This window comes from Cynocephalus volans, chromosome 2 (genome assembly GCF_027409185.1).
Source record: "Cynocephalus volans isolate mCynVol1 chromosome 2, mCynVol1.pri, whole genome shotgun sequence".
NCBI lineage: Eukaryota > Metazoa > Chordata > Mammalia > Dermoptera > Cynocephalidae > Cynocephalus > Cynocephalus volans.
This window is the reverse complement of record NC_084461.1, coordinates 35649397-35677381: the sequence shown is the minus strand read 5'-3', so window position 1 is coordinate 35677381 and position 27985 is coordinate 35649397. Positions and strand designations below refer to the sequence as shown.

The 27985-nt window shown below is 39.1% G+C and overlaps 1 protein-coding gene across 4 annotated transcripts in view; it reads left to right on the top strand.

The window, feature by feature from the left end:
• DAB2 (DAB adaptor protein 2) overlaps nucleotides 1-21578 on the top strand; it is a 49958-nt gene extending 28380 nt beyond the window's left edge. For 3 of the 4 annotated variants that reach the window (XM_063087340.1, XM_063087341.1, XM_063087342.1), the window contains exons 2-15: nucleotides 443-635; nucleotides 1598-1737; nucleotides 2628-2726; nucleotides 4539-4670; nucleotides 5169-5249; nucleotides 5689-5715; nucleotides 5944-5997; nucleotides 6414-6476; nucleotides 11816-12469; nucleotides 13466-13628; nucleotides 17605-18234; nucleotides 18785-18894; nucleotides 19511-19548; nucleotides 21170-21578. In XM_063087340.1, coding sequence (XP_062943410.1) covers nucleotides 545-635; nucleotides 1598-1737; nucleotides 2628-2726; nucleotides 4539-4670; nucleotides 5169-5249; nucleotides 5689-5715; nucleotides 5944-5997; nucleotides 6414-6476; nucleotides 11816-12469; nucleotides 13466-13628; nucleotides 17605-18234; nucleotides 18785-18894; nucleotides 19511-19543 — 2277 coding nt within the window. In that variant the 5' untranslated portion in view covers nucleotides 443-544 and the 3' untranslated portion in view covers nucleotides 19544-19548; nucleotides 21170-21578. Of the gene's footprint in view, nucleotides 1-442; nucleotides 636-1597; nucleotides 1738-2627; nucleotides 2727-4538; nucleotides 4671-5168; nucleotides 5250-5688; nucleotides 5716-5943; nucleotides 5998-6413; nucleotides 6477-11815; nucleotides 12470-13465; nucleotides 13629-17604; nucleotides 18235-18784; nucleotides 18895-19510; nucleotides 19549-19916; nucleotides 19967-21169 lie in introns of all 4 variants that reach the window. The other variant, XR_010022657.1, reaches the window with a different exon arrangement.
• Nucleotides 21579-27985: the final 6407 nt, after the last annotated feature.

Here is a 27985-nt window from a genome sequence, read left to right as displayed (position 1 = left end):
CTGCCTTTATAGTTAAGTGATTTTATGAAGAACCAAAATTTATAATGCCAAGTGTCAGACACCAGTTGCAATCTTATCAGGCTCAGCATTCAATTTATTTCTATTTTGCTTTGAAACCTAGCAAGCTTTTGACCTCTATCATTAATATTAGATTTTTATGCCGAAGTTCCAATACAAACTTCTTTGCTGGATAATCATTAAATGTTACCAGATATCAAGTGCTTAAAGAAAAACCGATTAAGCATACTTTTTCCATTTTGGAAACTACAAAGGAAACAGTGCTGCCCACTCCCGTGCTTTCAGAGTGCAGTCTAACAGAGGAGAAGGAACAAAATGAGTCCAATGAACCACAAAAGAAAATCACTAGTTGCAGGATTATTATGGCATTAAGTCTGGGTTTGCCGTGTTCTGATCTCATTATGCCTCTAAACTCTGCCTACAGGTGTCTACAGTAGGTTATGTTCATTTGAGACTTCTCCATTGGGGATCGCCTGGTGTCACTAAGTGTCTGCTGGTGCTGGGGTTTGCTGCCTTCCATCTTGTCATGTCTAACGAAGTAGAAACAAGCACAACCAATGGTCAGCCTGACCAACAGGCCACATCAAAAGCACCATCGAAGAAAGAAAAGAAGAAAGGTATGGTATCCTCTTGAGGCCAATGAACAGAGCTAGAGGGGTTACCTCTGGAGAAATGTGAGATTCAGGGTAAGGTAACAGCCGGCTCTTGCCTTGCTTCAAACTCAGCTTAGTTTCAAGTTCTCCTAAACAGAAAGGTTGTGCTTAGAAGAGATTGGTTTACTCCATGTGTAGTACGATATGTCTCTGAGTCTGCGTTGCATCAACTTGGGTCCTGCTGGGAAACTGTCATAGCATCTTGTCCAGTTAATAATACAATCATCAATTACTATATGGCTATATTTCAGTATTCTACTTACCATTTTGCTTTCTTGAAATCATTTTTAAAAATTAAGATCTTTATTTTATTAGACCCTCTTTTTTTGACCTGAAGTACCAGTAGGAATTGCTAGAGTCCTTACTCATTCACACCTTGAGAATATGCCGTGACTTGCTTCCTTTTCACTACAATGCGTTAGCTCTGGGAATGAGACTGCACAAGCCTTTTAAGAAGAGCAAAAGAAGTTATAAAAATGGGATTATTATTTTAATGATTTTCAAGGGAATTTACCCATAATTCCTTTCTGCTTTATCAGTAGTTCAAAATGTTAGTAAATTGTATGGTGGCTTATTTTTCTTTCATTAAAAAAAAAATTCTCTTTACATTTTTTAAAAGTCTTATAAAAACTACAATGAAGACTATTCCCAACTCCCACCTCACATATTCCCATAAGTTTTCCATAATTCAGTCAGTTTTGCACCTCTGAGAGTTTATTTTCTCTCCACCCCTACTCCATATACAATATTTATGGAGCATGATTTTACTTAAAGTGAGAATAAGACGGGGTAGAATATTGCATGCATAATCAACTGTAGCATAATCAAGATTTATATTAAAATTTTGGAGATTCTGAAGAATATGTGGTCCTACCCAGGACTAGTATTTAAATGTAAACTTTATCCTGTGTTTCTTTTTTTCTCAGGCGCTGAAAAGACAGATGAGTATCTCTTGGCCAGGTTCAAAGGTGATGGTGTAAAATACAAGGCCAAGCTAATTGGCATTGATGATGTGCCAGATGCAAGAGGGGATAAAATGAGCCAAGATTCTATGATGAAACTAAAGGTAATAGGGAAAAGCATGCATTGTCTGTATCTCAAGAAAATTAGAAGATCTTGGTTACCTGTATCTCAATTATTTGAAAACCTTTTATAATTACGTAATTGATCCAATAGTGTCTCATTTTCTGAGAAGCTATGAGTTTGCAAATTTCAAGTGCTGTTCTAGAGACCTAATTTAATCAAGTTTAGCAAGGCCCTAGATGCCTTTCCATTTTGGCAGACCCAACGTTTGGACAAACCAAGCCTGTCTCTACCATTTCCCTCATTTAACAATTATAAAAGCTGCCTGCAAATGTGTGCATTATTTGTCTTACTTTATGTAGACAGCACAGAATACTCTGTTTCAGACCTGGGAAGTGTTCAGGTAAAATTTAGGACTCTATGTGGAAACTGGTGTCCTTTAGTGCTTTTTATGAATTTTTAAATTCTATGTCACAAATTAAAATACTATATGACACAAACTAAACAAATAATACTTGTTAAATAATATAAGGCCTGGAAGGAACATCTTCAAAGATCTTCTAGTCCAGACCTCCTATTTTTTGTTGTTATTGTTGTTGTTGGCAGCTGGCTGGTTCAGAGATTTGAATCCTTGACCTTGGTGTTATAACACCGTGCTTTAATCAACTGAACTAACCAGCCAGCCCCTAGTCCCCTTACCTTTATCAAAGACTACACTGAGGCAAAGAGAATTAAAGTGACTTGTCCAAGTTCACATAGCTAATAAAGGATGTTCTGGCTCAATGATTTCTATTCCATCCTGCTTTCTCTTTAAAAAGGTGCCTATTCCTTTCATAGATGTTAAACCAAGCTGACTGTCTTGTAAAATTTTAGTATTAGAATTATTGTAGAGTACTCTTAATTTGATTTTTCTTGTTTTCCTGACCTCATTAGGGAATGGCAGCAGCTGGTCGGTCTCAGGGACAACACAAACAACGGATCTGGGTCAACATTTCTCTTTCTGGGATAAAGATAATTGATGAGAAAACTGGGGTAAGAATTCACTTTCACCAACACCTGTCTGACCACCTGAGTCTGACAATTTGTTGCATGAATTTCAGCTTCCCTTTTTCCTTTTCAAAGTTCTGTAGGGGGGAAAAAAAAATATATATATATATATACATATATATATATGTGTGTATATATATATATATATATATATACATATATATATATGTATATATATATATGTATTACTCCTCCAGAAGTAACAGGTAGAAAATAGAATAGGAGGTAAGGAGTCAAGATACTTTATTTTGAAATTCGTTTCCTTTAATAGATGTGAATCTAAGTCTATAAATGCAGTATGCTATAAATATCACTTGTTTTTTGTTTTTTGTTTTTTAGATCTCAGGTATACAGAACTAGATTAATCCTAACCCCTAATTTGTGACGCTTCCATAAGTCTGTGCATGGGTCTTGTTATATTTTAATATATCGATTACATATGAACTTACCACTAACCTAAAGCTAGAAAATTACCCATAGCACATTTAGCTTTATTTTTTTCATCTCTCTTTTTCCTTCTTCCTCACCTCACAGATGCAACCTTGCTCATATTTTGTGGTTGCTACTGTTCTCTCCCATATGAACAGTCTCGCCTATTTTATTCTGTTTTGTTTTTGAGCTTTATTCAAGTCTTCGGAGACTTTTTTTCCTACTAAACATCATAAGATTCATCCACTTGAAAGGTTCTTTGTAGCTCATTTTTATTGCTCTGAAATTCTCTATGTATCAAGGTACTGTGGAGAGTCCCCCAGTTCCAATTCACTTCTTCCTGGAGATACCCGTTACCTAATATAGAAAACCCACCTGCAGACCTAGGGCGGCGGCCCTGGTGCTTGCTCACGTGGCCTGCTGGCCCTCAGGTCCTCAGGCATGGCTGCGTCCATTCTCCCTCATTTTTCAACTCTTGTTTTCCCAAGCCCATCAGAGAATGGTGGCAGGTTTCTCTCCTAAGTGTTTTCTCTCCTCAAATCTTCTAAGATACTCAACATAAAATTTCCAGTGTTCTTAGACATTTGGAAACAAAAGCCAAGACGCGTGCTGCCATCTGCAAATATCCCTGAAAAGTTGAACCCTGTTACCTGCTTGAAAAGAACATGAGAAGGAGGGGGAGGGGGGCAAACAGGGGGAAAGACACTACTAAGCCAATAAACTCCCTGCCAAAATAAATAAATAATTACAAGTTTAAAAAGAAAGAAAAATAAGCAAACTCCCTGCCACATGTACCTCCCGGATAATGACATGGACCTTTTAGGTGAAGATGAGAAATACTTGATTACAGCATTTGGTAACTTTCAGAATATATTGGGGATACTTGTTGCAATAACATATAGGACGGCTCCTTGGGCACCCTGAGCCGTCATCAAAGGATCCCTGTGAACACTCGTCTAGCTTAGTTACTCTGTTCGCTTTAGTTTATCTTTGAGTTGCAAAAGTAGACCTATTCGGGTTGGTTTAAGGGTTACATGCTCCGTCTTTGCTTTAGAAATTCTTGGTTTCCTAGTCTTCAGTCCTTGCTTGCTATGTGGAATCATATCTTCGGTGTAGGGAGAATCAAATATCAGTATTTTAAGAAGGAACATTTTCCCCACTTTTCGCTTCTCTTCTTTCTTCCTTTCGGAGCCTTTTTTAGGAAGGAGAAATGTAGCTCTAGCCTTCAATCAGAGACTAAAAAGTCTTTCTTCAGATGTTTTAACCGCTCCATACACGCCTTCATATATGTGTCTGCGGCTTAGCTGTGCTAGCCTACAAATAGATTCTTGTTTTCTCAATAAATAATTCTTTCTGCTCCTTTTTAAGGTAATAGAGCATGAACATCCAGTAAATAAGATTTCTTTTATTGCCCGTGATGTGACAGACAACCGGGCCTTTGGTTACGTGTGTGGAGGAGAAGGCCAGCATCAGTTTTTTGCCATAAAAACAGGACAACAGGTAAGCTCTAAGCCTTAAGGTGTACCTGGGCACTTGTCCTCTGTTGAGCATAGGAGTGTCTGTCACTTCACTAGAAGACATGCTGGAAACGATTGGAGGAGGGCTAAATAATGATTCAGAGAATGTCTTTATTGGCCTAAGGAATCTTTTTAAAATGTCATTGATAGCCATGTAGTATGTGGCACAGGATTTTGTGAGTGGACTTTCTTATGAAGTCAATGCTGATTTTTAGAACAATACTGAATTATTCCCCAAAACCTTGCAGGGACTTCAAAAACGGTTGTGGTACCTCTTGTTTTGTCTAAATACTTATTAACCCTGCTGTCATTTATGTATCTGGGGGTGTCGATATGGGTGGTGGTGATTGCTTATAAACCAGGGAAGGATGTTAAACAGCTTTTAGAGAAAAAAGGAACTGGTACGAATCAGAACTGATGGGGTACAAAGGGGAGAATATATTAAGATTAAAATACTCAATGATGCTTTCTCTTGCTTCAGGCCGAGCCATTAGTTGTTGATCTTAAAGACCTTTTTCAAGTTATCTATAATGTAAAGAAAAAGGAAGAAGAAAAGAAAAAGGCAAGTACTACCTAATAAAGGCTCTATTGAACTTAAGACTATATTCAGTACTTTGTTTGACGTTACGTATACATGTAGTCCGGCTGGAGAGCTGGCTTCTGTATGACTCTTGAAAGTATAGAGATGTATTGCCCATTCTTCCCAAAAAGGTGATGGATGGATGTTATGATTAGGCACTTCCAATCTACCTGGCTCTTATTTCTTCTCCCTGCAAGCTTCATATTGATTCAAGAACTATATAGGACAACCAAGTTTAAATCCAGCAACTCTATTCAAATCTAGTATTGATACAAAAAGGGGAGGGGAAGGTAGGGCAGAAATAATTTGACTCTTTCTTGCCTTATGCCTGTGAACCCATACATATATTATATTTGTTCTTTTATGTAACTCCCTTTGACTACAAATACTAAGGTCACTGAGTTTGTGTCTTTCTTTGTAGATGGAAGAAGCCAACAAAGCAGTAGAGGTAAAACTGCATCCTTATTTCTTGTGAATTATGCACGTAATGTATATAAGGCCTTGTTTGCTACCTGCCCAAGCACTCTACCATCCTAGCTTATTACAAATCTATGACCTCTCTATATAGTTAAATGATCAATGCTAAAATTATAACTGCTTAGCAATACAGTAGGAAAATAACTTCTGTAGGAAAAAACTCATCAGCTAAACCCTTAAATATTTGCCATCTTTTCAGAATGGGAGTGAGTCCTTATTGACTATTGATGACCAGTCCAGCAAACTGAAATCGGTATGTATTGTTGATGTTTTATGATTCTTACTTACAGGAACATGGGTTCTACTTTCTGTAGATGTTGTTAATACCAAATCTATGTTGAATCTGTATTAAAATCTAAATGAGATAATTAGTTTCCTAAACATTACTGTAACATTCATGTCAATATACAAAATAATCTTTTTAGTAGATACACCTGAATTTAATCCAAATACTGTTTTTAAGGGTCAGAACCAGATGGATTTGTTTGGGGACATGTCTACCCTTCCTGACCTAAATAGCTTAATATAAAATCTGTATTAGTTAAATGAAAATCGAATTGTGACAACTATTTTCCTAAATTTTAGTGTAAGAAACAAACAATTACAACAATTTACAAAGTAATCTTTTTTAGTGGACACATCTGAATCTAATCCAAATACTTTTTTAAGGGTGTTGACCAGATGGATTTGTTTGGAGACATGTCTACACCTCCTGACCTAAATAGTCCAACAGTAAGTGCTTGTTTTTAAATTTGCAGTGCAATGGAAATGGCATCTATAACTCACATTGACAACTAACCAGAAATCTTGAGCATCTCATTGAAACTTGGAAGGTTATACATGAAGTGTAAATGGCTACTAGAATAATTTGAATCTTAAGTCACCATCAGAATCTATTAGCCCTAATTCAGATATATTAATATTGCATAGAGGTTAAATCTGAGCAATAGGTCAGGCAATGTAGTCCTTCTTGGTATTGCTTAGGATCAGAAGGAGGAGCTGGATAATTATCCTTGGCATAAGCCTACTTGAAGGAAGTATGATTGTTAGATAATTAATCATAAAGCCTCCTGGCCTCTGCGCTTTTTTCCCCACTCTTTCTGTTGCAGTTTAGCAGCACAAGCTTGGTGTAGAATAAGACTTAATACAAACAAGAGGTTCAGTTATGTTTAAACAAAGTGCGTCCCTGTTAGAAAATTGCCCATTCCTTATGACATATTATAGTATATCAAGACTTCTCAAGGGCCGAGCCCGTGGCGCACTCGGGAGAGTGCTGCGCTGGGAGCGCGGCGACGCTCCCGTCGCGGGTATCCTATATAGGAATGGCCGTGTGCACTGGCTGAGTGCCGGTCATGAAAAAGACAAAAAAAAAAAAAGTCTTCTCAATATTGTTTTATCTCTAATCAATCAATATTGTAAATAGAGCAATATTTTCTTTTACAGATAAGGAAATGACGGTTAGGAAAAAATCTCATTTACCCAGGAAAGAAGTTCAGGTTCAAGGCTTGAAACACCTTAGTCTTCAGGCCTTCCAACACAGGCCTCAAACGAAGATATCCATCTAATTTTGAATAACTTCTTGCAATTTCTGTTATTTATGTAACAGTTTCTTAAGTACCTGCTATTTTGCAAGACACAATAGTGGATAAGATGCACAACAAAGACATCATGGAGTTTACTGTCTAACAGGAAGGCCAACGTTAAACCTAATCACAAAGCCTATTAATTAATGTTAATTACAGGGCATTTACTAGTTTAGAGGTTCGGAGAATGCTTCTGAGGGAGTGAGTTTCTAGACTTGAACGTGAAAGATAAGAAGGCAATAGCTAAACAAAAAGAGAATTAATCTAGAATATGGGGGAAATGTCTAGCCTTCTATCAGGAACTTACCAAGCAAGGCGACATGCCCAAGAAGGTCACAGGAATTCAAGCAGCAGATCAAGGACTGGGTAAGATTCTCACTTCCCAGAGTATTTTAGGGAACAGTAGGCCTGTGAAACCCCACTGCATAAAACACCTGGGTCAGATGAGGTGGGGAGAGAGCATGCACTCCCTCTGCCCCCAACCATATGAGAATCACAACACCCGGTAGCATTTTAAAGGCCCTAAAATAGTTGACAATAGAGAAATTTGTTTACTGTTCTATTAAGCAGCAAATCCTGACTCACTTTTATTCTTCATGTTTCTTATCCTTTTAAGGATAAACGTTTTGATGTACTAGATTAGATGACCCTAAAGGTCCATCCTAGCTCTGAACTCCTTTTGATTCCTAGACAACTTTGCCCTCTCCTCCATCAGTAGGCCCCTTCCCTAAGTCAGTCAGTATCTAAATGACCTACTTTCCAAGTTTAATAGACATTCAAATAAGTATATTGAAAGAGAGCAAAGCACTCAAAGTATGAAGTGGAAATCCAGTAGGATGGGCAAGGAGGCACTGACTGTTTAATCTGCTTTAGTAGACTTCTAGAAAATTCTGAAAAAGGAAGTAAAGAACAACATGAGTAATCCTGAGTTTCGTTTTTATTAGACTACATGCAGTCTAAGAATTTTTGATTCATAGAAATGCAAGTTTTAGTTAAACTATCAGTAAATAAAAGTAATAAATACCATCAAAATAGGTGGTATCTGGTAAGTTAGAGAAAGCTGCTAGGGCTAATTATGGGCTGGTTAGACTTTGGCAATATGTTCTTACATACTGACTCCATATTCATAGGTCACAAAACAGATTTATCTCTATTTTGTAAAACCACCAAGTTTAAAAATGTTCAACTTTCCGAACAATTGCTCTGGGAGATGTGAAGAAAGAAAGAAATCTAAGTTACCTAGACTTTACTAGTGGTTTCCGATGCTGTCACTCCACCCAAATTTATACAGAAAAGTTTTATGCATTTCAAATAATGCTCATGTTGCAAACTAATTGGCATCCCTATGACATAATTTTTATTGGAAAACCACTTGAGAATTATCCTTCCACACTGCACCTTAAAATAAAATAATAGAAGAAAAGAAAAGAAATGAAAAACATAAAAATGCATGCTCTCTAACTTTAAAGTCTTGACCATTTGAAAGCACAGTTATTGTGAGAAGAACTTAAGGCATGATTCACCATCAAGAAGATTAAATGTGGTACAAGGATGGAATTGGAGTACGGAGTACGAGTGTCATGTATACACATGTATATACCCTATAAAATGCCATGGGTGGGAATCTAAATTTTGGGTGGGTCTTTGAAGTGTGTAGGAAACTAGGTAGTAGTTAGGCTAGAAATAAATTGGGTCCTATTGTGGATAATTTTGAAAGTTAGCCTAAAGAAGTTTATTTTAATACAGGAAGTAACAGGAAACCACTGAAGGTTTTGAGTGGAGAAGTTCTCAATTAGGCAAGCTGGAATGGTTAGATGAGATGAGCTACCCAGAGCAGAGCTAAGCTATGGAATTCAGTATTTAAAACCTTGTCTTTGTGCAGACGCCTCTTAGGTTGCCTGCACTCTTCCATTATGGGGGCTCCTTAAGAACAGGGACTAAGTCATGTCTCCAGTGCCTGCCTCCCAGGTGCAGGGTTGACAGTCCAACAAAGAATTAATGAAGCTCTGACCAAGGGAGTCAATCAGGAGTCTTACACCCTTCAGTTGCAGTCTATGAACTGGACACTTAATCTTGGATTAACAACAAACCCAACCTGAGGAGAGCCTTATACATTTCACTTATAGGGGGACTCTTCTGAAGTCTAACATTGTGGCTCCTGTTTGGTGTTCTAAGAACTTCTTCTGAAGTATTTGAAAAGGAGAACTCTACCAGCTGTGAACACCCAACCGTTCTAACCCAGAGGTGGCTCATAATAAATGAATAAATATTGAAATTACAAGCTTTTGTAATACATTTTATCCTACCTTTTGATTGTATAAAGATCCCTACATTAAGAGGTCTTCCAATCCATTTCCTTGATTACAATTTTTTTTTTTAATTATAAGCTCTTTCTTATGATAAACTCTTCTAGTTATAAAGAGAAAACCTGGCTTTTGAAAGTTGGGTTTTTAAACCTCATAATATAGGAAGCCAAAGGATGGAATACCATTTAGGTCTGATTTTGCTGTCTCTTCTATGGCCACAAAGTAGAACCTAAACTTTCTAAAAAAATTGTTCCTTTCAAAAGTCAAAGAGGCCTATTTGAGACCTTTTCGCACTTATTAGTTTAAGAGTTTCATAGTCCCTTGAAGTTGTTGTCCCAATGATGGAAATATTTAGTGTTCTGCTCAGGGTGATGCTAGAAATCTACTCTAATTTCCACTCCAGCTAGGCATTTTTTTATTGCTTATTCTTTCTATGGCCAGCATAGCTAGGTATTTAATGGGTCAAAGTCAGGCAGGAGGAAGGGCTGACAGTATGAAAGCTGTATCCCAGGGTGAATCATAGTTGTCATTAACTGGAATAAAGACATGACAGATTCATCAAAGTTGCTGCTTTTATTCTGAAAAGGATTTTTTTATCTAACAGTTGAAAACCCAAATAATTAACATACCAGAGAAAAGATAAGGAATAGAATTAAGAGTTATGCATTTTGTATATCTTTTAAATTAAGTCATAAATTCATGAAATACTGCCATTTGCAACAACATGGATGGATCTTGAGAGAATTATATTAAGTGAAACAAGTCAGGCACAGAAAGAGAAATACCACATGTTCTCACTTATTGGTGGGAGCTAAAAATTAATATATAAATCCACACACACACACACACACACACACACAAAAAAACCAGGGGTGGGGGGGAAGAAGATATAACAACCACAATTACTTGAAGTTGATACGACAAGCAAACAGAAAGGACATTGTTGGGGGGGCGGGGGGGAGAGAGGAGGGAAGGAGGTTTTGGTGATGGGGAGCAATAATCAGCCACAATGTATATCGACACAATAAAATTTTAAATAAATTAATTAATTAATTAAGTCATAAATTCACATCTCTACCTTTTTTCTTTTTACTTTTTTTATTATTTTTCTTTTCTCTTTTTTTCTTTTTTACTTACTTTTTAATTTTTGTGTGTTTTTTTTTTCTTTGTCTATTTTTTGTTGTTTGGGATTTTGTTTTGTTTTGTTTGTTTTTCTATGTTATATATAAATTAAAGACCAGTTATTGGTTGACTTTAACTACTACTAGATGAGATCACTGTCACAACACAGGCAACTCTAAGCTATGTCGTGAAAAAACGTACAAATATGAGAAGTTAATGTGTGATAGATGAGATCAGTATTTTGAATGTCACTTTCACAGAACATAAACAAAAAAGGTATGTCCAGAGAAGAGACAAGGATGGTGAGGATGAGAGATCCAACTTGGCTAGCACTTTCAACAAGAGTCTTAAATATTTAAAGAGGTGTACCTCAGACTATGACACAAAGGAAAAATCTTTCATTTTCCCCCAGAAGACAGAACAGAACCAATTATAGGGAAAAGTATTTGACCTTAAACTCCACAAGCAGAACTACAAAATGTGAATGTATTAGCCAATGAATTCACTTATTTAGAGAAGTGACGCTACATGACTCTGGGGATAGAATAGGAGGGACTATATGTATGGCAGGTAGGAAGCTGGGCTAGGCTTCTGAGGTCACTTCTTTCAAGCTTAGCATACTTAGATAATTATTTATTTGTTTGTTTGTTTGTTTATTTTTCTGGGGGTGGCTGGTGAGGGGATCCAAACCCATGACCTTGGGGTATAGGTAGAGAATCATTTAGAGTGACTCATAATCAATTTCCTTTAAGACTTTGAAAGGCATGATTTGAAGCGATGTTGATAATGAACTCATCTTGTCTGTATGTGTGAACCAGGGTGAGCAGAGACAGGAAATAAAGGACAGTAAAGAGCAAGCAGTGGGGGCAGGGCAGAAGGACCTAGTCTGCAGCTCCTAAGTGCACTCAGGGAGTTGAAGGGAGGAGGTGGTGGTCAACCAGGTTGTCCAGAGCAAATTCTAATTGAGATTTTGATAATCGTAGTCATCTTATGTAGTTTTCTCATTTGATGTCACAACATGGACTAACATTTTCTCTTTTTTTCTTTCCAAATGTGATAGGAAAGCAAAGATATCCTGTTAGTGGATCTAAACTATGAAATCGACACCAATCAGAATTCTTTAAGAGAAAATCCATTCTTAACAAATGGCATCACCTCCTGCTCTCTTCCTCGACCAAAGCCTCAGGCATCTTTCTTGCCTGAAACTGCCTTTTCTGCCAATCTCAACTTCTTTCCCACCCCTAATCCTGATCCTTTCCGTGATGATCCTTTCGCACAGCCTGACCAATCGACACCCTCTTCGTTTGATTCTCTCAGATCTTCAGATCAGAAGAAAGAGAATTCGAGTAGCTTGTCTACTCCACTGAGTAACGGGCCCCTGAATGGTGATGTTGATTGCTTTGGCCAGCAGTTTGACCAAATCTCTAACAGGACTGGCAAACAAGAAGCTCAGGCAGGCCCATGGCCCTTTCCAAGTCCGCAAACCCAGCCAGCAGTGAGAACTCAAAACGGGGTATCTGAAAGAGAACAGAACGGCTTCCATGTCAAATCCTCCCCGAACCCTTTTGTGGGAAGCCCTCCCAAAGGACTGTCCGTACCGAATGGCGTTAAGCAGGACTTGGAAAGCTCTGTCCAGTCCTCACCACATGACTCCATAGCCATTATCCCACCTCCACAAAGTACCAAACCAGGAAGAGGCAGAAGGACAGCTAAGGTGAATTGTCTTCTCCACGTGTCCCTTAGCAGAGTGCATGTTCCTAACAAAGGGGGGCGTGACGCAGGAGCTCCCTTTCCCGCTGCTCTCATAGTCCCCCGTGTGGCTGTAAAGTAGGAGGTGGGAGAAGGCACCTCAGCCCCCCAGGAATACTTGCCCCCAGTTGCCACCCTTTTTGAGCTTCTCAGCAGTGTTTGTCATGCTCTGCTTTCTGTTTGCATGTCTCGTCACTTATTATTAAACTAAACACAAGTTTTTCCGTTTTTAATGCTGCTATGCTTCTGTACCTCTGGTAAGTGTGATCGTCTTGTTCTGGGAGGGGAGGGCAAGAGTTCTTGTGATTCCCCGTGTACCTTCCCCACTCTAACACACGCCCTGCACACCCGTCCTATTGTATTCACGTCCAAGGTGGTGGTGTAAAGTTCTCGAGCTTGTCTCCTCTGTTAAATAGTGACTTATTAACCCATTGTCTTAGAAGAAACATGTATTTATTATTACCACTACTATTACCAACTTCATTAGAAAGCAATTTTAAATGTAATTTCTATAGGTATCTTTTTTAAACTTTCATAGGACTCTGCAGGTCCCCCTAATGTTTAAGACTGTATTATCTCTATGTAGACTGATTTAAATACAATGAAATGATCAAAAATATTTAAGATACTTATTTATGGTTGCCCTTTTCTTTCCCAGCTTCAAGCTTTTAGCTAGTAAGAAAACCAGACCAATACAAATGTGTAAACAAGCAGAATATATTTCACTTTGGGAGTCCTAGGTTGTATCAGTCACTAAGAACCAACAGTCTGTCCATTGCAGGGGTCCATGCCCTTTTTTTCTTTTTTTTTATAATAGTAGTAATATTTGTTGTTGTTTATCAGTCATAGGAAAAAGGTTTCCTTTTTGTGGCTCTCAAATTTGGGGTAAAAAGTAGGAGACAGAACAATGCTACATTTCACTGTTACTGAGTATCTCTCTCCCTCCCTCCCATCCTGTCAGTCCTCAGCCAATGACTTGCTTGCGTCAGACATCTTTGCTCCTCCCATCTCAGAACCTCCAGGCCAAACGTCACCCCCGGGACAATCTGGAGCCCTACAGACCAACCCTCTGGATCTCTTCAAAACAAGTGCTTCTGCCCCAGTGGGGCCCTTTGTGGGTCTAGGTAGGTGCCTAGAGATAGTTAGGTATGGCTCTGGTACTTTGCCTCATGAAACGATGATGCCTGGGAGGAAAACGCCACATGTCCATATGGGGTTCCCTGGGCATAAGATCTGAGCATCCTGGGGAGTGTTTCTCCCACTTTTACTTTTGTACAACCCCACGCCCATTTGATACTCTTTACTTACAACTGAAATTCGGCTCCTTGAGTTGGTGTGTGACAAGAAATTGATTTTCAGTATTGCACTTATTGAACCAACTGGTGATGGATAGCTTCTTGGAAGACATTTGCAAGGGATTCTGAAGCTCAGAACAGCTGTAGTGGTGAAAAGGGACTGAAATGAGAGAGACTTGTCTGTTGTCTGTGTTGGAAAAAGTAGCAACATGCCTGTCTTCCATGCTTTTGCCTTAAGTGGATTGAAGGCCTATCCCCTGTCAAAACTGATATCACTCTTGGAAAGGATGTATGATTCAAGAAGGATAAGAGTTAGGTCTGAAGCAAGTATAAGTCACAGAATGAAAGACCTAGGTTCTGGGCCCAGCTCTGTTGCTAGGCATATGGTGAGGGTGGGATAGGCATGCATCCTAATCAGTCTCTGAATACTTAAGCCTTAGCAGCTCCTTGCCAATATTTTGGCTAGCTCAAGAGTCTTAATAGAGTTAGAAGATAAGTGCTACAAAGCTGAAGTTGAAAAGAGCCCAGAGATAAGGGAAGAGATGGAATTTTATCAGATGCTTTGGAACTGCCAGTGATCTCATTCATAAATGTGTCATTAGCTCATGAGAGCCTCTGCTCATGAGAATATGTGGCAGGACAATGGGAAAGGCCACTTGTCTGAGGGCTTGCCCTGCTTCTCTTTGTCCAGAGCCTCCGATTCTTTTTGGACTCCATGGTATAGTTTCCAGAAACCCTGACAATAGTCTTTGCTGTCCTGTTTGGGATTTTCTTTGTTTTTCTGCTTCTTGGCACCCCTGAAAACTCCAAATAGACTGTGCCTTGGGAGATGGAGGACTATAGATGAAGAACGACTGCCCTCCCCCTTTGGCAAAATTTGACCAGGGATCTTGGTTTTCTCTGCATCCTGCAGAGCCAGTCATCAGGATTCTTTTTTCTTTGTTTTTTTCTCTGCAATTTTCCTGCAAAGGAAAATATTTTGTTTCTGTCAACATCTGGAATTGGGTGGCAAGAGGTGGGTTGTTGCCCAGCTGCTAAATGGCCGAAGTCCATGTGGGTGTGAGAAGCCAACTTGTTCGACGTCTCTGCTTGCACCAGCACCATCAAGAGATCTTCCTAAACACCTTGTGTCTCTTGGGAGCTTCCCTCTTTCTACATCCTTCTTTTTCCTGCACCACTAAGTGGAGCTGGTTGGTGCCTTTCCCTCCCAAAGGGCAGAGAACTTTCAGGCAGTGCCTGCTCCTAGGATCACATCACAGAGCTTTGTAGCCTCATATCAATGTCCTAAAGAAATTTTACAGCCAATATTTAACAAGTCAGCTTGAAAATACAGCTGGACCCTATAACCGTTAATTTATTCAGACAAAGTGAAGCGTTTTGGCGAGGTGCCCCTGTTAAAGCCTCGGGGTGTACAACTGCAGAATACTGATGATTCTTCCAAGTGTGGACATGGAACTCAAACTGCTCTCTACAGTATAACCCCTGTCCACTAACGGGGATCCTCAGCCAAACCATGGAAGGTTGTAGATCTGGCTTCCCCTAGACCCAGCTGGGGGACTGTCTTCTCTGGAGAACCGAGGGGTGGGGAGAGTTTATTGTAGAAAACTGAGATCCTCAGCTATGACTTCCTAAACCCTGTGTTTTGATCTAGCTTCAGAAGGTAATAAAATTAATGTTCTATATGTACGGTCTTTTTTCCTTAGTCTTTGCCCCTACTTTCTCCAGCTGGCCTTTAAATGTCTTAGACACACAATGTGTGAAATCCAGAGAATGAAGGCTGATATAAGTATATACTGAGAAAGCCTTTAATTCCTGGAAAATATTAGATATATATATTTATTTATTTATTATTATTATCTTTTTAATAGCCATTCTCATAATACGATCTATGACTAAAGCCAGGCATTTTTCTTAAGGAAGGCAAGTAGTCCAATATGAAAGATGATAAAATTCTACCCTCTTTTTTTTACACATTTAGTTGATGAAAATTATTAGTAACTCTGGCTTCAGTTAGTAAAATGTAATTAAATTTGTTTTAAAACTCTAGCAATAACTTTGTTTAAATTAACTCGTTTTTAGAGCCTCCGTTATTAAATCCGATAGAACTTTTCCCTTGATTGGTTATGAAAGGAGTACACTCTTTAGTGCAAATAAAGTCTAATTTCTGTATCTGTGAATAAGTATTTGAATTAATCTATCACTTAAAAAAAAAAAATAGTCCTGTGTCTTGTTGCCAAGGAGAAAGAACAGGAGGATAGGTGCTGGATTTGGAGCTGTTGTGCCTGAGTTTCTGTCTCTACTGTCACAGACTGTGACCTTCCTAATTTTAATTCATATATTCTTGTACTCAGTTCTCACACCTCAGAAATAAGTAGGTTGGTTAAGTAAGATGGCCTTTCTGAAACTCAAGACTATCTGTTAGTACACCAAAGATACTCGTAGCCAGTGTTCCTAACAGAGTGGAGTTAAGTTACACCAATCTTCCATACTAAGAAGGCCTAAAATAGAATATCTTGCTGCATCAGCCCCTAAACACCATTTTCAAAGTATTTCTCATTCTGGAAAGAAAAACATTCCTAACCCAAGTCTGAAGGCTTTTTCTTAGTTGGATTAGAAAACTCATCACTGAAGAATGCTGGGCTCCAAAGCTTAAATAAAGCAAGTAGATTTCGAGACCAGAGCATTATTCATGAGTAGGTATGAGGCTGGATTTAGGTTTTTTGTTAGGGGTGACAGTTTAACTGTATCATGAATACACTTGGGAAGAAGCAGGAAAGAAAATGCCCTACTTAATAGAACAATATGCAGGGAATAAGTCTCCTGAGAAAAGGGCAGCAATCACAGGAGAGACCTGAATTTTAGTGATTTGACTAATTCCCAGCAAACATGGCAAGGATGAAGGAGATGGAATATTCACCCACAAAGAGCAGATGCCCTGACCCAGGCCATTAGTTACCTTGGAAAGTTTTCCATTTCCCATTGTCTTCTCTCCTTCCCTTCCTCTTTCAAAGACTGTTTTGATTTCTGGCAAGGTTTAGTGAGTGACACATGGCAGGAAGCAGTTTCATATGAAACGGCCCTCCCAGGATAACAGTCTCTTCTCCATTTTTAGATATAAAAGTCAAACTATTTTGGCATCAACTAAATTTTATCTTCCCTTTATATAGCTGTGTCAACCTTGGCAGCATTAAAAAGCAAGAAAATTTTGAAATGGTTTCTTCAGGATGCAAGCATGTTGAGGCCTTATGCACATGTGTGATCTCTGGTTTCCATAAGACTCCAGACAAGAGCCAGCTGCCAAATGAAAAGATCAAATCCATGACTCAGACAGCCCAATATATTGTCTTAATTAACTACTTCATAATCAGTGTGGTTTGTATATGTAAATGTATTCACTCAACAAATATGTTCCTGCTATTGACAGGCTCTGTTCTACTTGAGATACAAAAAAAAAAAAAAAAAAAACCTTGTGTGTATAAATATAATAAGGGCTTATTTTTTCATGATGAAGTACTTATGGACTGTATTATCCTTCTAACACAGAAAGCTAAAAAGGCGAAGTAGAAAGAACGTGGGCTGGAAATTGCAATTAGCATTTAAATGACAACTATGCTGTATTAGCAAATTAACCTTAAGAGTAATTTAATCTCTCAGAGCCTTCATTTCCACATCAGCCTCAAGGCTTAATGAAGGTCTTTGCCCTGTAGACGCTCTCTAAATATTCCCTGGAGAGTTGTGCTTTCTGAAATTCAAGAATTCTGTTCAAGCTTGTCTCCTGATAAGTACTTTCTCCCTCTTCCTTCAGGTGGTATACCAGTTACACCCCCTCAGGCGGGACCATGGAGCCCAGCACCTTTAGTCTTCAGTCAGTCCACTTCAGTAGTCCCAGGAGCCATGATGGGGGGTCAACCTGCAGGTTTTGGTCAGCCAGTCGTTTTTGGTACAACCCCAGCTGTTCCAGGTTGGAATCAGCCTTCATCCTTTGGAGCCTCAACTTCCCCTGCAGCCCCTGTCATTTGGGGTCCTTCTGCATCTGTGCCACCCAGTGCTTGGCCATCACCAAGCCCTTTGGGGAATCCTTTCCAGAGCAATATTTTTCCAACTCCTGCTTTGTCCACTCAGCCCACTTCTATGCTCTCCTCTCTCCTGGTCACTTCTCAGCCACCTCCCCAAACTGGCCCTCCAAAGGACACCTCCAGTGATGCTTTCACTGCCTTAGACCCACTTGCGGATAAAGAAGTCAAGGAAGTGAAAGAAATGTTTAAGGACTTCCAACTGCGGCAGCCACCTGCTGTGCCCGCAAGGAAGGGAGAGCAGACTTCTTTTGGGACTTCAAGTGCCTTCTCCAGTTACTTCAACAGCAAAGTTGGCATTCCTCAGGAGAATGCAGACCATGATGACTTTGATGCTAATCAACTGTTGAACAAGATCAATGGTAAGCTACTCATTTCTCTGCCTGCGCACCAACAAATATGTCCACTCTCATGTGGACCCACAGAGTCCATCAGAAGAACCCTCTCCCACCCACCAAGTCTTGCTCTTGTTTCTTTTTATAGTGGGTGGCTACGGAGGCAATTTAACATTTACCTTTTTGATCTAACCCTTTACCTTAGTTGTCTGTTTCTGAGGGATGACCCAATGCTGCCCTCTAGTGACAATTCTTAAAAGGGCTGCCAAGAGCTATTGAAATGCGATGGGTGGTGGCACTTGGAGGGCTGTGTAATAAAGTCTCATCCCTCTACCGTAGCCTTAAATGCAGGAATTCTGAATCTCTTCCACTTCAGATAAATATGCATGGCTTTATCTCTGAGAAGGGATAGATTTGACTATAATAACCATTGAGGGTCCTAGTATTTGGTGGAGATTTTTTCTTCCACTGACATAAATTTCAAGAGTATGGAACTAAATTTCAAGATAGTTGAGGGATTTGTACCTGTAGTTGGGAAAAGCTTGTGTATTGACTGCTTCGGTTTTTCACCTTCTAGAACCACCAAAGCCAGCTCCCAGACAAGGTGCCCTGCCAGTTACTAAATCTGCTGACAATGCATTTGAGAACCCTTTCTCTAAAGATTCTTTTAATTCTTCACAGGCCACTGTAAGTATCAACTGCTAGAAGCTGTTGTTCCAAAGTACATGCTACATAGAGCTACCACCTCCTGAATTAACCTGCATGAATAGAGCCTTCTGAATTAACCTTGCTTTTGTAATAACTTTTTGACAGTGAAGCATGCTTCAATAAGTTTTTTCATTGAGAACTCCTCAGCATAAACATTCATTCGAACTGGGGAAAGATTATGTTTACAGGAACTACCATCTCCTGAATTTGAGAAAAAACATCACATTGAAAACGTTCTTCATATCTCACCTAATCGGATTTGTGAAAGCATTTTGGGAGAAAATTGAGCCAAAATCCTATCTTACAAAACCTTTCAAAGATTTAAGTTCTTAATATCCCACTCATTATTCTACAGCTCATAAAAACAGTATTTTTCATTTTGTAGAGGCAAATTAGTTCACCTGAACCTTGATTTTGATTTAAATAATATACATAGTCATCTTCAATCAGGTAGACACAAATCATTGTAGACCCTTAAAATGTCTAATTAGTCTATGACCTAAGTGATTTTTAAGGGAATGTGAGAAGTCTTAATCATAAGTTTTATCTTATGACTATAATTAGATTTATTGACTGGACGGTTTTATCTCTTTAGGTGGCTTCTCCTTTTGGAAATCCTTTTGCCTAACTTCTGTAAGTAGAAAATCCTATGCAAATAATGGGGGGAGGTTTGTAAGAAAATGTGACACACGGGGTAAAAGGTGAAATTTAGTCGGGAAGAGGTTAGATATCTGTAATTTAGAAGTAAAAGACATGGATATCTATACTTAGCTAACTCAATAGTGACTAGGCCAGGCACTTAAGAATAGAATTCTTAAACACAGCAAAAAATAGTAATATACCCATGGGGATATAGATGTCTATCTTACCCTGTATTTTTGATATTTCACTTCTGAATGGAAATAAAATTCAATATAATACATAACAGCTTTCTAGCTTTTTTACCTTCATATTGAAGTGATTATAAAGCATCCTAGTAATAACTTGGTTTCCTATAAAAGGCACAAGTTGTCAAGACCTTCTGAAGCCACCAAAAAAGTCAGCTAAACAGGTGATGATCACAACTTTTCTGTCATTTATTTCTTTGTGAGCATTTGCAATTAACGTTAGTCTGAAATAGTCAGATGGTATTAAATCCAAAAGTGGTGACAGCTGCTAATATCTCCTGCCTAAGCAGTAAAAGTTCAAAATGAGTCTGAAGGCTGATTCTTCTTTCTGTAGTGGACTTTATCCTAGAGAAGTTATTATTAGGGATAACTACCTTCGACTAAAACCCTGAGAGGGCTCCGTGTAACTCTTCTCAACAATCATTGGCAGAAACTTTGTTCTGCTCTTAAAAGGTTGGAATTAATAGGGGAAAAGAGGCTTGTCTCCAATTTAGAGAAGGAAGGGCACAGCTTATAGGCGTAGAACAATAGAAAGAATGAATGGACCCAAACCCATTTTTGTCAATTTTGCCCCATCCAAGCAGGACTACTAAACTATGTCTTAGATACTCAGCTGGTTAGAGCACAGTATTCTAACACCAAGGTCAAGGGCTCTGATCCCCGTACTTGCCAGCCACAAAAGTAAAAATAAACTATGTCTTGACCCACCTAGAATTTAATTATTTTAAGTAGATAAATATCTTAAATATGACATCAACAATAAGATTGAGTTTATATGAATTTGGATCATTTTCCCTCACAGTGTTTCTTACAGTACGTTTCCATATATTCTGCTTCAGAAAACTGGGTAAGATTGTTAAAAATGCAAATTCCTGGGCCCCACTCCAGCCCTCTGGTAATTAGGAAAAGCTTCCTTTTAACAAGAATTCACTGATTCTAATGGTAATAAAGCAATATAGAGGATATTGAAGAGCTAAAAATCTTACCAGAGTCAAGGGGAGACATACCCAAACAAATTAAAAAATAATAACAAATAAACTATTCTAGGAGTCAAGATAGATTGTTTGGACTAAATTGAAGTACATTTCTCTTTGGAGGCCCTTTCTTCTTTACGTTATGAAGAAAGGATTGTTTAGGTTAACCTGCTCCATCAATAGATTGGGTAGGGGAACTGTCATAGGAGAAAATAGCTAACATTATTGAACACTTGTGTTAATCACTTTATTACATGTTCTACATTTATTATCATATTCAGTCCTCACATCAGCCCAAGGAGATACTATTACTGACATTTTTAATAATGACTTGATAATTAATACATTGATAGTTAATTCAAAAATTCTAACCACAGGTCTTTTCTTCTTCAGGTGGACACAAGTTCTAGGAGAACTTGGCATGCTGACTATCCAGAGGAACAAAAAGATTGGCCTTAGTAGTCAAGGACAAAGCTCACAGCCAGACACGTCCTGACCTCTGCCCTTGTTCCAGCTTTAATGTGTTATCTGCTGCCTTATTTCTTCTTGACACTTCCACTCGTAAAATGCCTTTTGCTTTCTGTCTAGGTTGAAGCTTATCTCTATCTATGGCTTGAAATAAATTAAAATCCTAAACTCTCTAGCTTAAATGTAAATGAGGTAGTTTTCCTACTAAATCCTTGCCTATTGTGTCCCTAGAACCTTCTAGAACACTCTACCTTCTACCCTGTGGTTGGGAGATACAGCCACCACAACCCCTCATATCATACTGTTTTAAATAAATTTTCAAATTCTTACTGTTCACAGTTGTTTGGGGGTTCTGTTTGAGAGTGTGAAACCTAAAGATGTATAGTAGGACAAGACCCTTTCTTAAAAGAAATCTTGCTTCACACCATCACTTACAGAGACTTTTTAAAGTGAAATTGAAGCAAGCCCAGCTTCTCCTTAGGCACTTTGGAATCTGGCTCCTAAAGACCTTTTTTAAAATATAGTTCCTCCTCTTTCTGAGGAACCATTTCTACCAAGGCCAAGACTGTCTTTTTTTCCAGTCTCTTGCTAGTTATTACAAATGAGGGGAAAGCATTATTCATCTCTCCTTTCCTTTTCCCTTTGATTCTCTCTTCAAGTCAGTTTTGCTCCTAGGCTCATATAACATTCCCTCCCTTCTGAAAACAACAGACTCTCAAGGGGCAAAAAAAAAAAAAAAAATCAAATGATTTACGGATCAGAGCCCCTCTTCATTCTCAGTAACTACAAGTCCCAGTAACTAGAACTGCAAGTGGGCACAACCTGTATCTTGACAATGGAATAGGAGACCATCCTACTGTGCTGAAGTTCCAGAAGAAAAGTTAATGCTGAAGAGAAATTGAATTCAACTCAGCCATGAAGGACTGTACACTGAGGAGCAACACATCACAAAGCCAACCGTGATTGTGCCAAACACATTAGTGCTTATTTGGGGTCAGGCTAGGCCTTTAACAAGAAACTGGAAAACTCTTTTGAAGCCTCAGTCTCATGGTTAGTAGGGAGATAAATGGTGGGGGAACGCTGTAGAACACATACTTGGCATTATCACTGAAAATCTAATGTCTGCAATATTTTTCTCCTCATAACCTTGGAAACTTTCCCAGTTTATTGTCAGTCTTATTGTTAGCACAGTTCTGAAGGGTCTGTTCTTGCCAAAATGAGTTTTGTCTTGTTTTGTTTATGTTGGGTTTTTTAATGTTGTCTCTTGACCCTTAACACTCAGGTTCTTGTGGGTGTTAATCAACCACATGCAATGTTACCTTTATGTGGAAGAAGAGGATGACTGCTCAGGATCTCGATAAGATGGTGGCTTTGAACCTCCATTGATTAGCCCCAGGTAGTCCAAGCTAAAGTCATGTGGTTTTATGTTTAATGGTAATAGCTGATCATATATGGCATAGTTTTCTGTCTAGCTTCCTAATCAGTCATTATAAACAAAGACTTGAAATACCTAAATGTGCTAAACTGGAGGTAACTATTTCTAGGTAGCTGAATTTTTGAAAGTGATGATCAGTCACACAGCTGTTTTGTACATACTTATTTTCTTGTGCACTTTTCTGTATGCAAATAAAGCTATAAGTTTACTCGTTTCAATAAACTGGAATGGCAGAATTTCATGTGTTACCATCAGTTTATTCTAATATCTGACCCCTGCTTTGGGTTGACTTTAGGGTCAAGGTGTAAAACACACCAGTCTGAGATGAGAAAATGGTAGTTATAATTCATTCTTGATTGCCACAAAGATGAAGAGAAAGTGGAAATTTATGAAATAAGGCAATGAGTAAATGATCATCTGATCTCTTTCAACACCTTATTCTCCTGACTCAGACCCATATGTACTTCCTTCCTGGGAGTTTGATAAAGTCCAGAGGATGAGATCCGCACCAGAACAACCTCAACTGATGTCCAGGATAAAAATCATTCATTAGTGCACTACTCAGTTTATGTCTTTTGCCCTTTACCTCCCATTGTTCTTTATTCAGTTGTGTTTGAGCCCACCAAGACACCGCTGCATAGCCTGATCTAGGCTGGCTCAGGCCACTCAGGAGAGCTGCTGTGTGAGGCAGACAGGCCAATGCTCAGACATTTCTATCATTAGGACTCTCTTGAACACTATCACCTAATACAAAGTTCAAGGCTCTCATTCATTTCAAGTAGATCTGGAACTAACTTCTCTTAGGAGTAAGACAAACTTACGGAGGAGTGATCATCTATTGGTGTGTACTATTATGGAATGTTCGGTATTATTGCCTAACCTTTCCCCTTAACTAAAACATTTGGTTTCTTTCTGACAACAGTGAGGTGGAGTGTAGAAAAACAGACTCTGCACAAAAGCAGCTTCTAGGAGAGCTGAAAGTGAGCTGCAGATGAGCCGGAGAAGGCTGCTGATAAGAACGTGTTGCACAAAGTATGTGGCTTATCCAGGTGCTCTGCAGTGTGTCTCACCCAATGAGCCTGTGTGCTATTTCTGTGTGGCTTGATCTGCTAGATCTTGCTAGAGGTTGACCTATGCTTGTGTGTACAAGGGGAGGACACTAATTTCAGTGCAGTAGGAACTACTGTGGACCAACCAAAGGAGGTGCTTACTGAGGTGTCCTTGCAAAGTGGAAATAGACCTACTCATTATAGCCTCCTTGGTAGCAGTAGTATTCACACCTGTGTGCCAGAAGTTCACCTCTTTGTAGTAATCCTATTATCATGGGAAGAGGGTTTCATTTAGGCACCAAATATATCCAAGCTAAAAGCTAAACTTTAACAGCCAGCAATGCCTCCAAATTTTTCACATAAAAGCAATACAAAGGGAAGAAGGTATTGGTTTCTCAAGATAATCCTGCATTTACAAATCACTTCGTTTTATTGATATGGTAATCCTGTGAGGTGAAATCTGTTACTGATGCACCTCATGCTAGATTGGCATCCATGCTTTAAAATCTGTTCCAACTCTTAAGAGAGTGGTATCCATGGGTATTTGATATGGATTGTGTCTCCCAAATTTTGTGTTAGTAGCTTGATCCCCACTGTGACTGTTAAGAGGGTGGGAAATCCTATTATGGTAATTGAAAAATGGGGCCTTGAAGACGTGATTAGATTCTGAAGACCATGCCTAGTGAATGGATTAAAAACAGTGGTCAGTGACATGATTATGAGGGCTTTAAAAGAAGAGCACACGAGAGGTTAGTCTGTCTCTGCTCCACCATTTTCTGCTATGTGAGACCCCTGGGTGACTGTTGCCACCAACAAGGCCTTCACCAAATGTGTTCCCTGGACTTTGGACTTCCCACCCTCCAAAACTGTAAGCAATAAATTTTGTTCTCTTACAAATTACCCAGTTCCAAGTATTTTGTTATGAGCAACAGAAACAAACTAATACAGTATTTTACTGTAAAACTATATTTGTAATAGGGAAATCCTTTCAACCATGAATTTCAAATTCCTCCAGCAAAATGTTAACTGCAAAGTCTACAGAGAGCCAAATAGAAGGCAACTCTTTGTCTTTCCGGTGCTGAAAGAACAGAGAATGTATCTAACTCAGGAGTTTGTTTGATCCCGGAGTAATCTTAGGAGTGAGGACTCTGACCCCTTTTCTGGGAATAGGTGCAACACAAAGTCTTCTAGTGAAAAGTGGGAGCTGCCCAAAAGTCCCTGGTAAATATTTAAGCTATTGCCATTTGAGGATACTGCTAAATAATAAAATGCCTCATTCTTGCTGGGAAATGGTGTGTTTTTAACTAATTCCCTTCTTTTAAGAATAATTCAGTCTCGTGTTCTAAGTTGATATGCCAAACCCGGACATGTACAAGGCTGTGTACCAGCAGCATCTCTGTTAACAGGTCTTAATTACAGCAATACTGATGGACAGGGGCCAGACATTTGTCATCTTACCTAATGAGTGTCCAAGCCCCTCATTTGCCCTTGCTTTGCTGGAATTATAAACTTAATTACTAAACCTCTGCCATATACTGAATTCACACAAGTCACAGTCTCCAGGGAGACAACAGTGTGGGCTGCTCAGTGGCAAAGAAACTAGCCTTTTGCAGTAACCAAAGATGAGATTGTTATAAATGAGGAAAAAAAAAAAAGAGAGAGAGAGAGGAAAAAGTCCAACTCAAAGTCCATATGGCATTTTCCTTGTGATGTTCATTGTGGAGTTTTCTGTCAGTTCTCTTTTCATTTGGTTGACTTCAATCATTATTATTTTACCTTATTTGTAAGAAAGGACAATTATTGCTGTTCTAAAAATTAGAAGTGAACTGACTGGGCTGGAGCTGACATATCTTGGGTGTGTCTGAGACTGTCTCCACCAAGTACTTATCTATACTGATTGATCACCATAGAGGTTTTTGTTTGGGGCAACTGAGATGAGAGGATTAGACACAGGAGTGATTAGAGGATTAGACACAGGAGCTAACAGAGAGAGAAGAGGAGGAGAGAAAGGGTTGATATGACATTTGTCTCACTGGCCTAAGACACTGACTTAGGATCTTGATGGTAGGAAATGATAGGCTTAGAAGCTTGAGGAACTATCTTCTTTTGATGAAAGACCCCAGGCACAAGCAGGCAGTTCACAGCCCACACGTCCATGAGGAATGAGTGGACTACAGTAATAGAAAGTCTCACAGTAGCTAAAATTAGTAGGTGTCTTAGATTGAGCTACTCTTAACAAGAATACCATAGAGCAAGTGGCTTAAACAACAGACATTTACTTGCCACCACTCTGGAGGCTGGGAAATCCAAGATCAATGCATTTGCAAATCCAGTATCTGGTGAAGGCCCTCATCCTGGTTTGCAGACAGCCGTCTTCTCCCTGGATCCTCATATGGTGAAAACAGCAAGCTCTCGTCTCTTTCTCTTCTTCTAAAGACACTAATCCCATCATGGGGGCTTCACCCTCATAACCTCACCTAAACCTAAGTACCTTCTAAAGCCCCCACCTCCTAACACTATTCCATTGGGGATAAGGTTTCAACACATATATTTGTGAGAGATAGAAACAGGTAGTCCTTATTAGCAGGGATTTGTTTCTTTCTCACACAAAAAAGTCTGGGTTGATGGCTGCTGGTGTTGGCTCAGCAACTCAACAGGGCCCTCAAGGACACAGACTTATTCTTATCTTTTCACTTCAACTCTTGTAGCCTTTGCTTTTTGTTCTCATGTTTGTTGCCTAATGGTCACAAAATGGCTACACAGCTCCAAATATGATGTTATTGTTCAACGCGGGCAGAAAGGGAACAGGTAGCACAACCAATGTCCACTCCATGTACCAGGCATTTCAGTTTTTTCCAGGGATTACCAATAGACTTCAACTATGTCTCATTGGCCAGAATTTGGTCACATGGCCACTGCTGGCTGCAAGGGAGTCTGGGAAAGCAAGCTTTTAGCTTTACCAACTTTCATAGTGATGGTAGTTAAGGAATGTAGAAGGTAGTCAAGATATGCAGAAGTAGGACTTGCTGCATAATTAGCAGGACTCAGGGCAAAATTAAAATGTGGGGCCTATTTTTTTAAAAGCAGAAAAGAAGTGCCATTAAAGTCACTAAAATATAAAGCTTTTTCATTTCTTGTGTGATCTCTCTCTCTCTTAATCTATCACATTGTATTTTATTTGCTATTTAATGTTGTTCTAAGTAAAGAAAAATTAAAACTTTAAAATAGTATGAATTTCACCACTAATCTTTAACTCACATGTGGAATTACCAAAACTACATAATTTGAATTTATAACTTACATACGCATACATATTTATGTATGTATTTCATTCTTACCAGAACAATGGAAACACCACACAAAACGCGACAGTTTTTATTTTTCTTCTTGACACGTATACATTCTACCAATACTCTCTACCTTTAGCTGTCTGATGGGTAAGGAAGGACTAAAAAAAAAGAACTGTGGGTTGTCCTATCTTTTTCTTTCCTTTTATGTCATTGTTCCAGCATAACTGGCTGGCTAATGCAGGAAAGTAACACTAGGAATAAAGGTATGACAGTGACTTTTGGTCATTTGTGTTTCTTTTTGTGTTGGAAGCAAGTTTTGGTTCATACTGCAAGTGTGGCCTCCTGGGGCTGTCAGTGCCCACCTCCACCCACCTACTCAGTCATAAACATAACACCTTTACCTTATACTCACTTTCATTTTGACTCCACGAACTCCCACACATAGTGGGGCCACCTGAATTCTGTGCTCATGGGGCCACACAAACACTATGTATGAATGATACAAAGGAGGGGATACAGTGTCTTCTCCTCATGCACATACTCCATTTTCCCATCAGACTTGGCTTCCAAAACAAAAGTTCAAACATAAAGTTATTAAAAATTTCAAGATGGCAACAGTAGAGCATTAAATCAACTGTGAGGTCCTCCTGAGTGCTGAGCCCTGTGCCCCTGTCCATGACACATGCCCATGATTTCAGCCCTGGCGAGAGGGCCTTGGAAATGGGTGATGGATTGATTAGCCAAGGAGCCTCCCACATGCCTGAGTGATCATTTAACCCAAGGTTGGCCCAACCCCAAATGAAGATCACAGCAGTCTTGGGCTCCATAGCACCCCCATGGCAGGAGAGAAGCTTACTCACACAGAGCATGCTCAGCAAAGCCAGTGGCAGGCACCTAGACTGATTTCTGCATTAGTACCTCGAGAATTACCAGAAATAATGAAAGTTCAAAAGGGCCCAGGAACCAA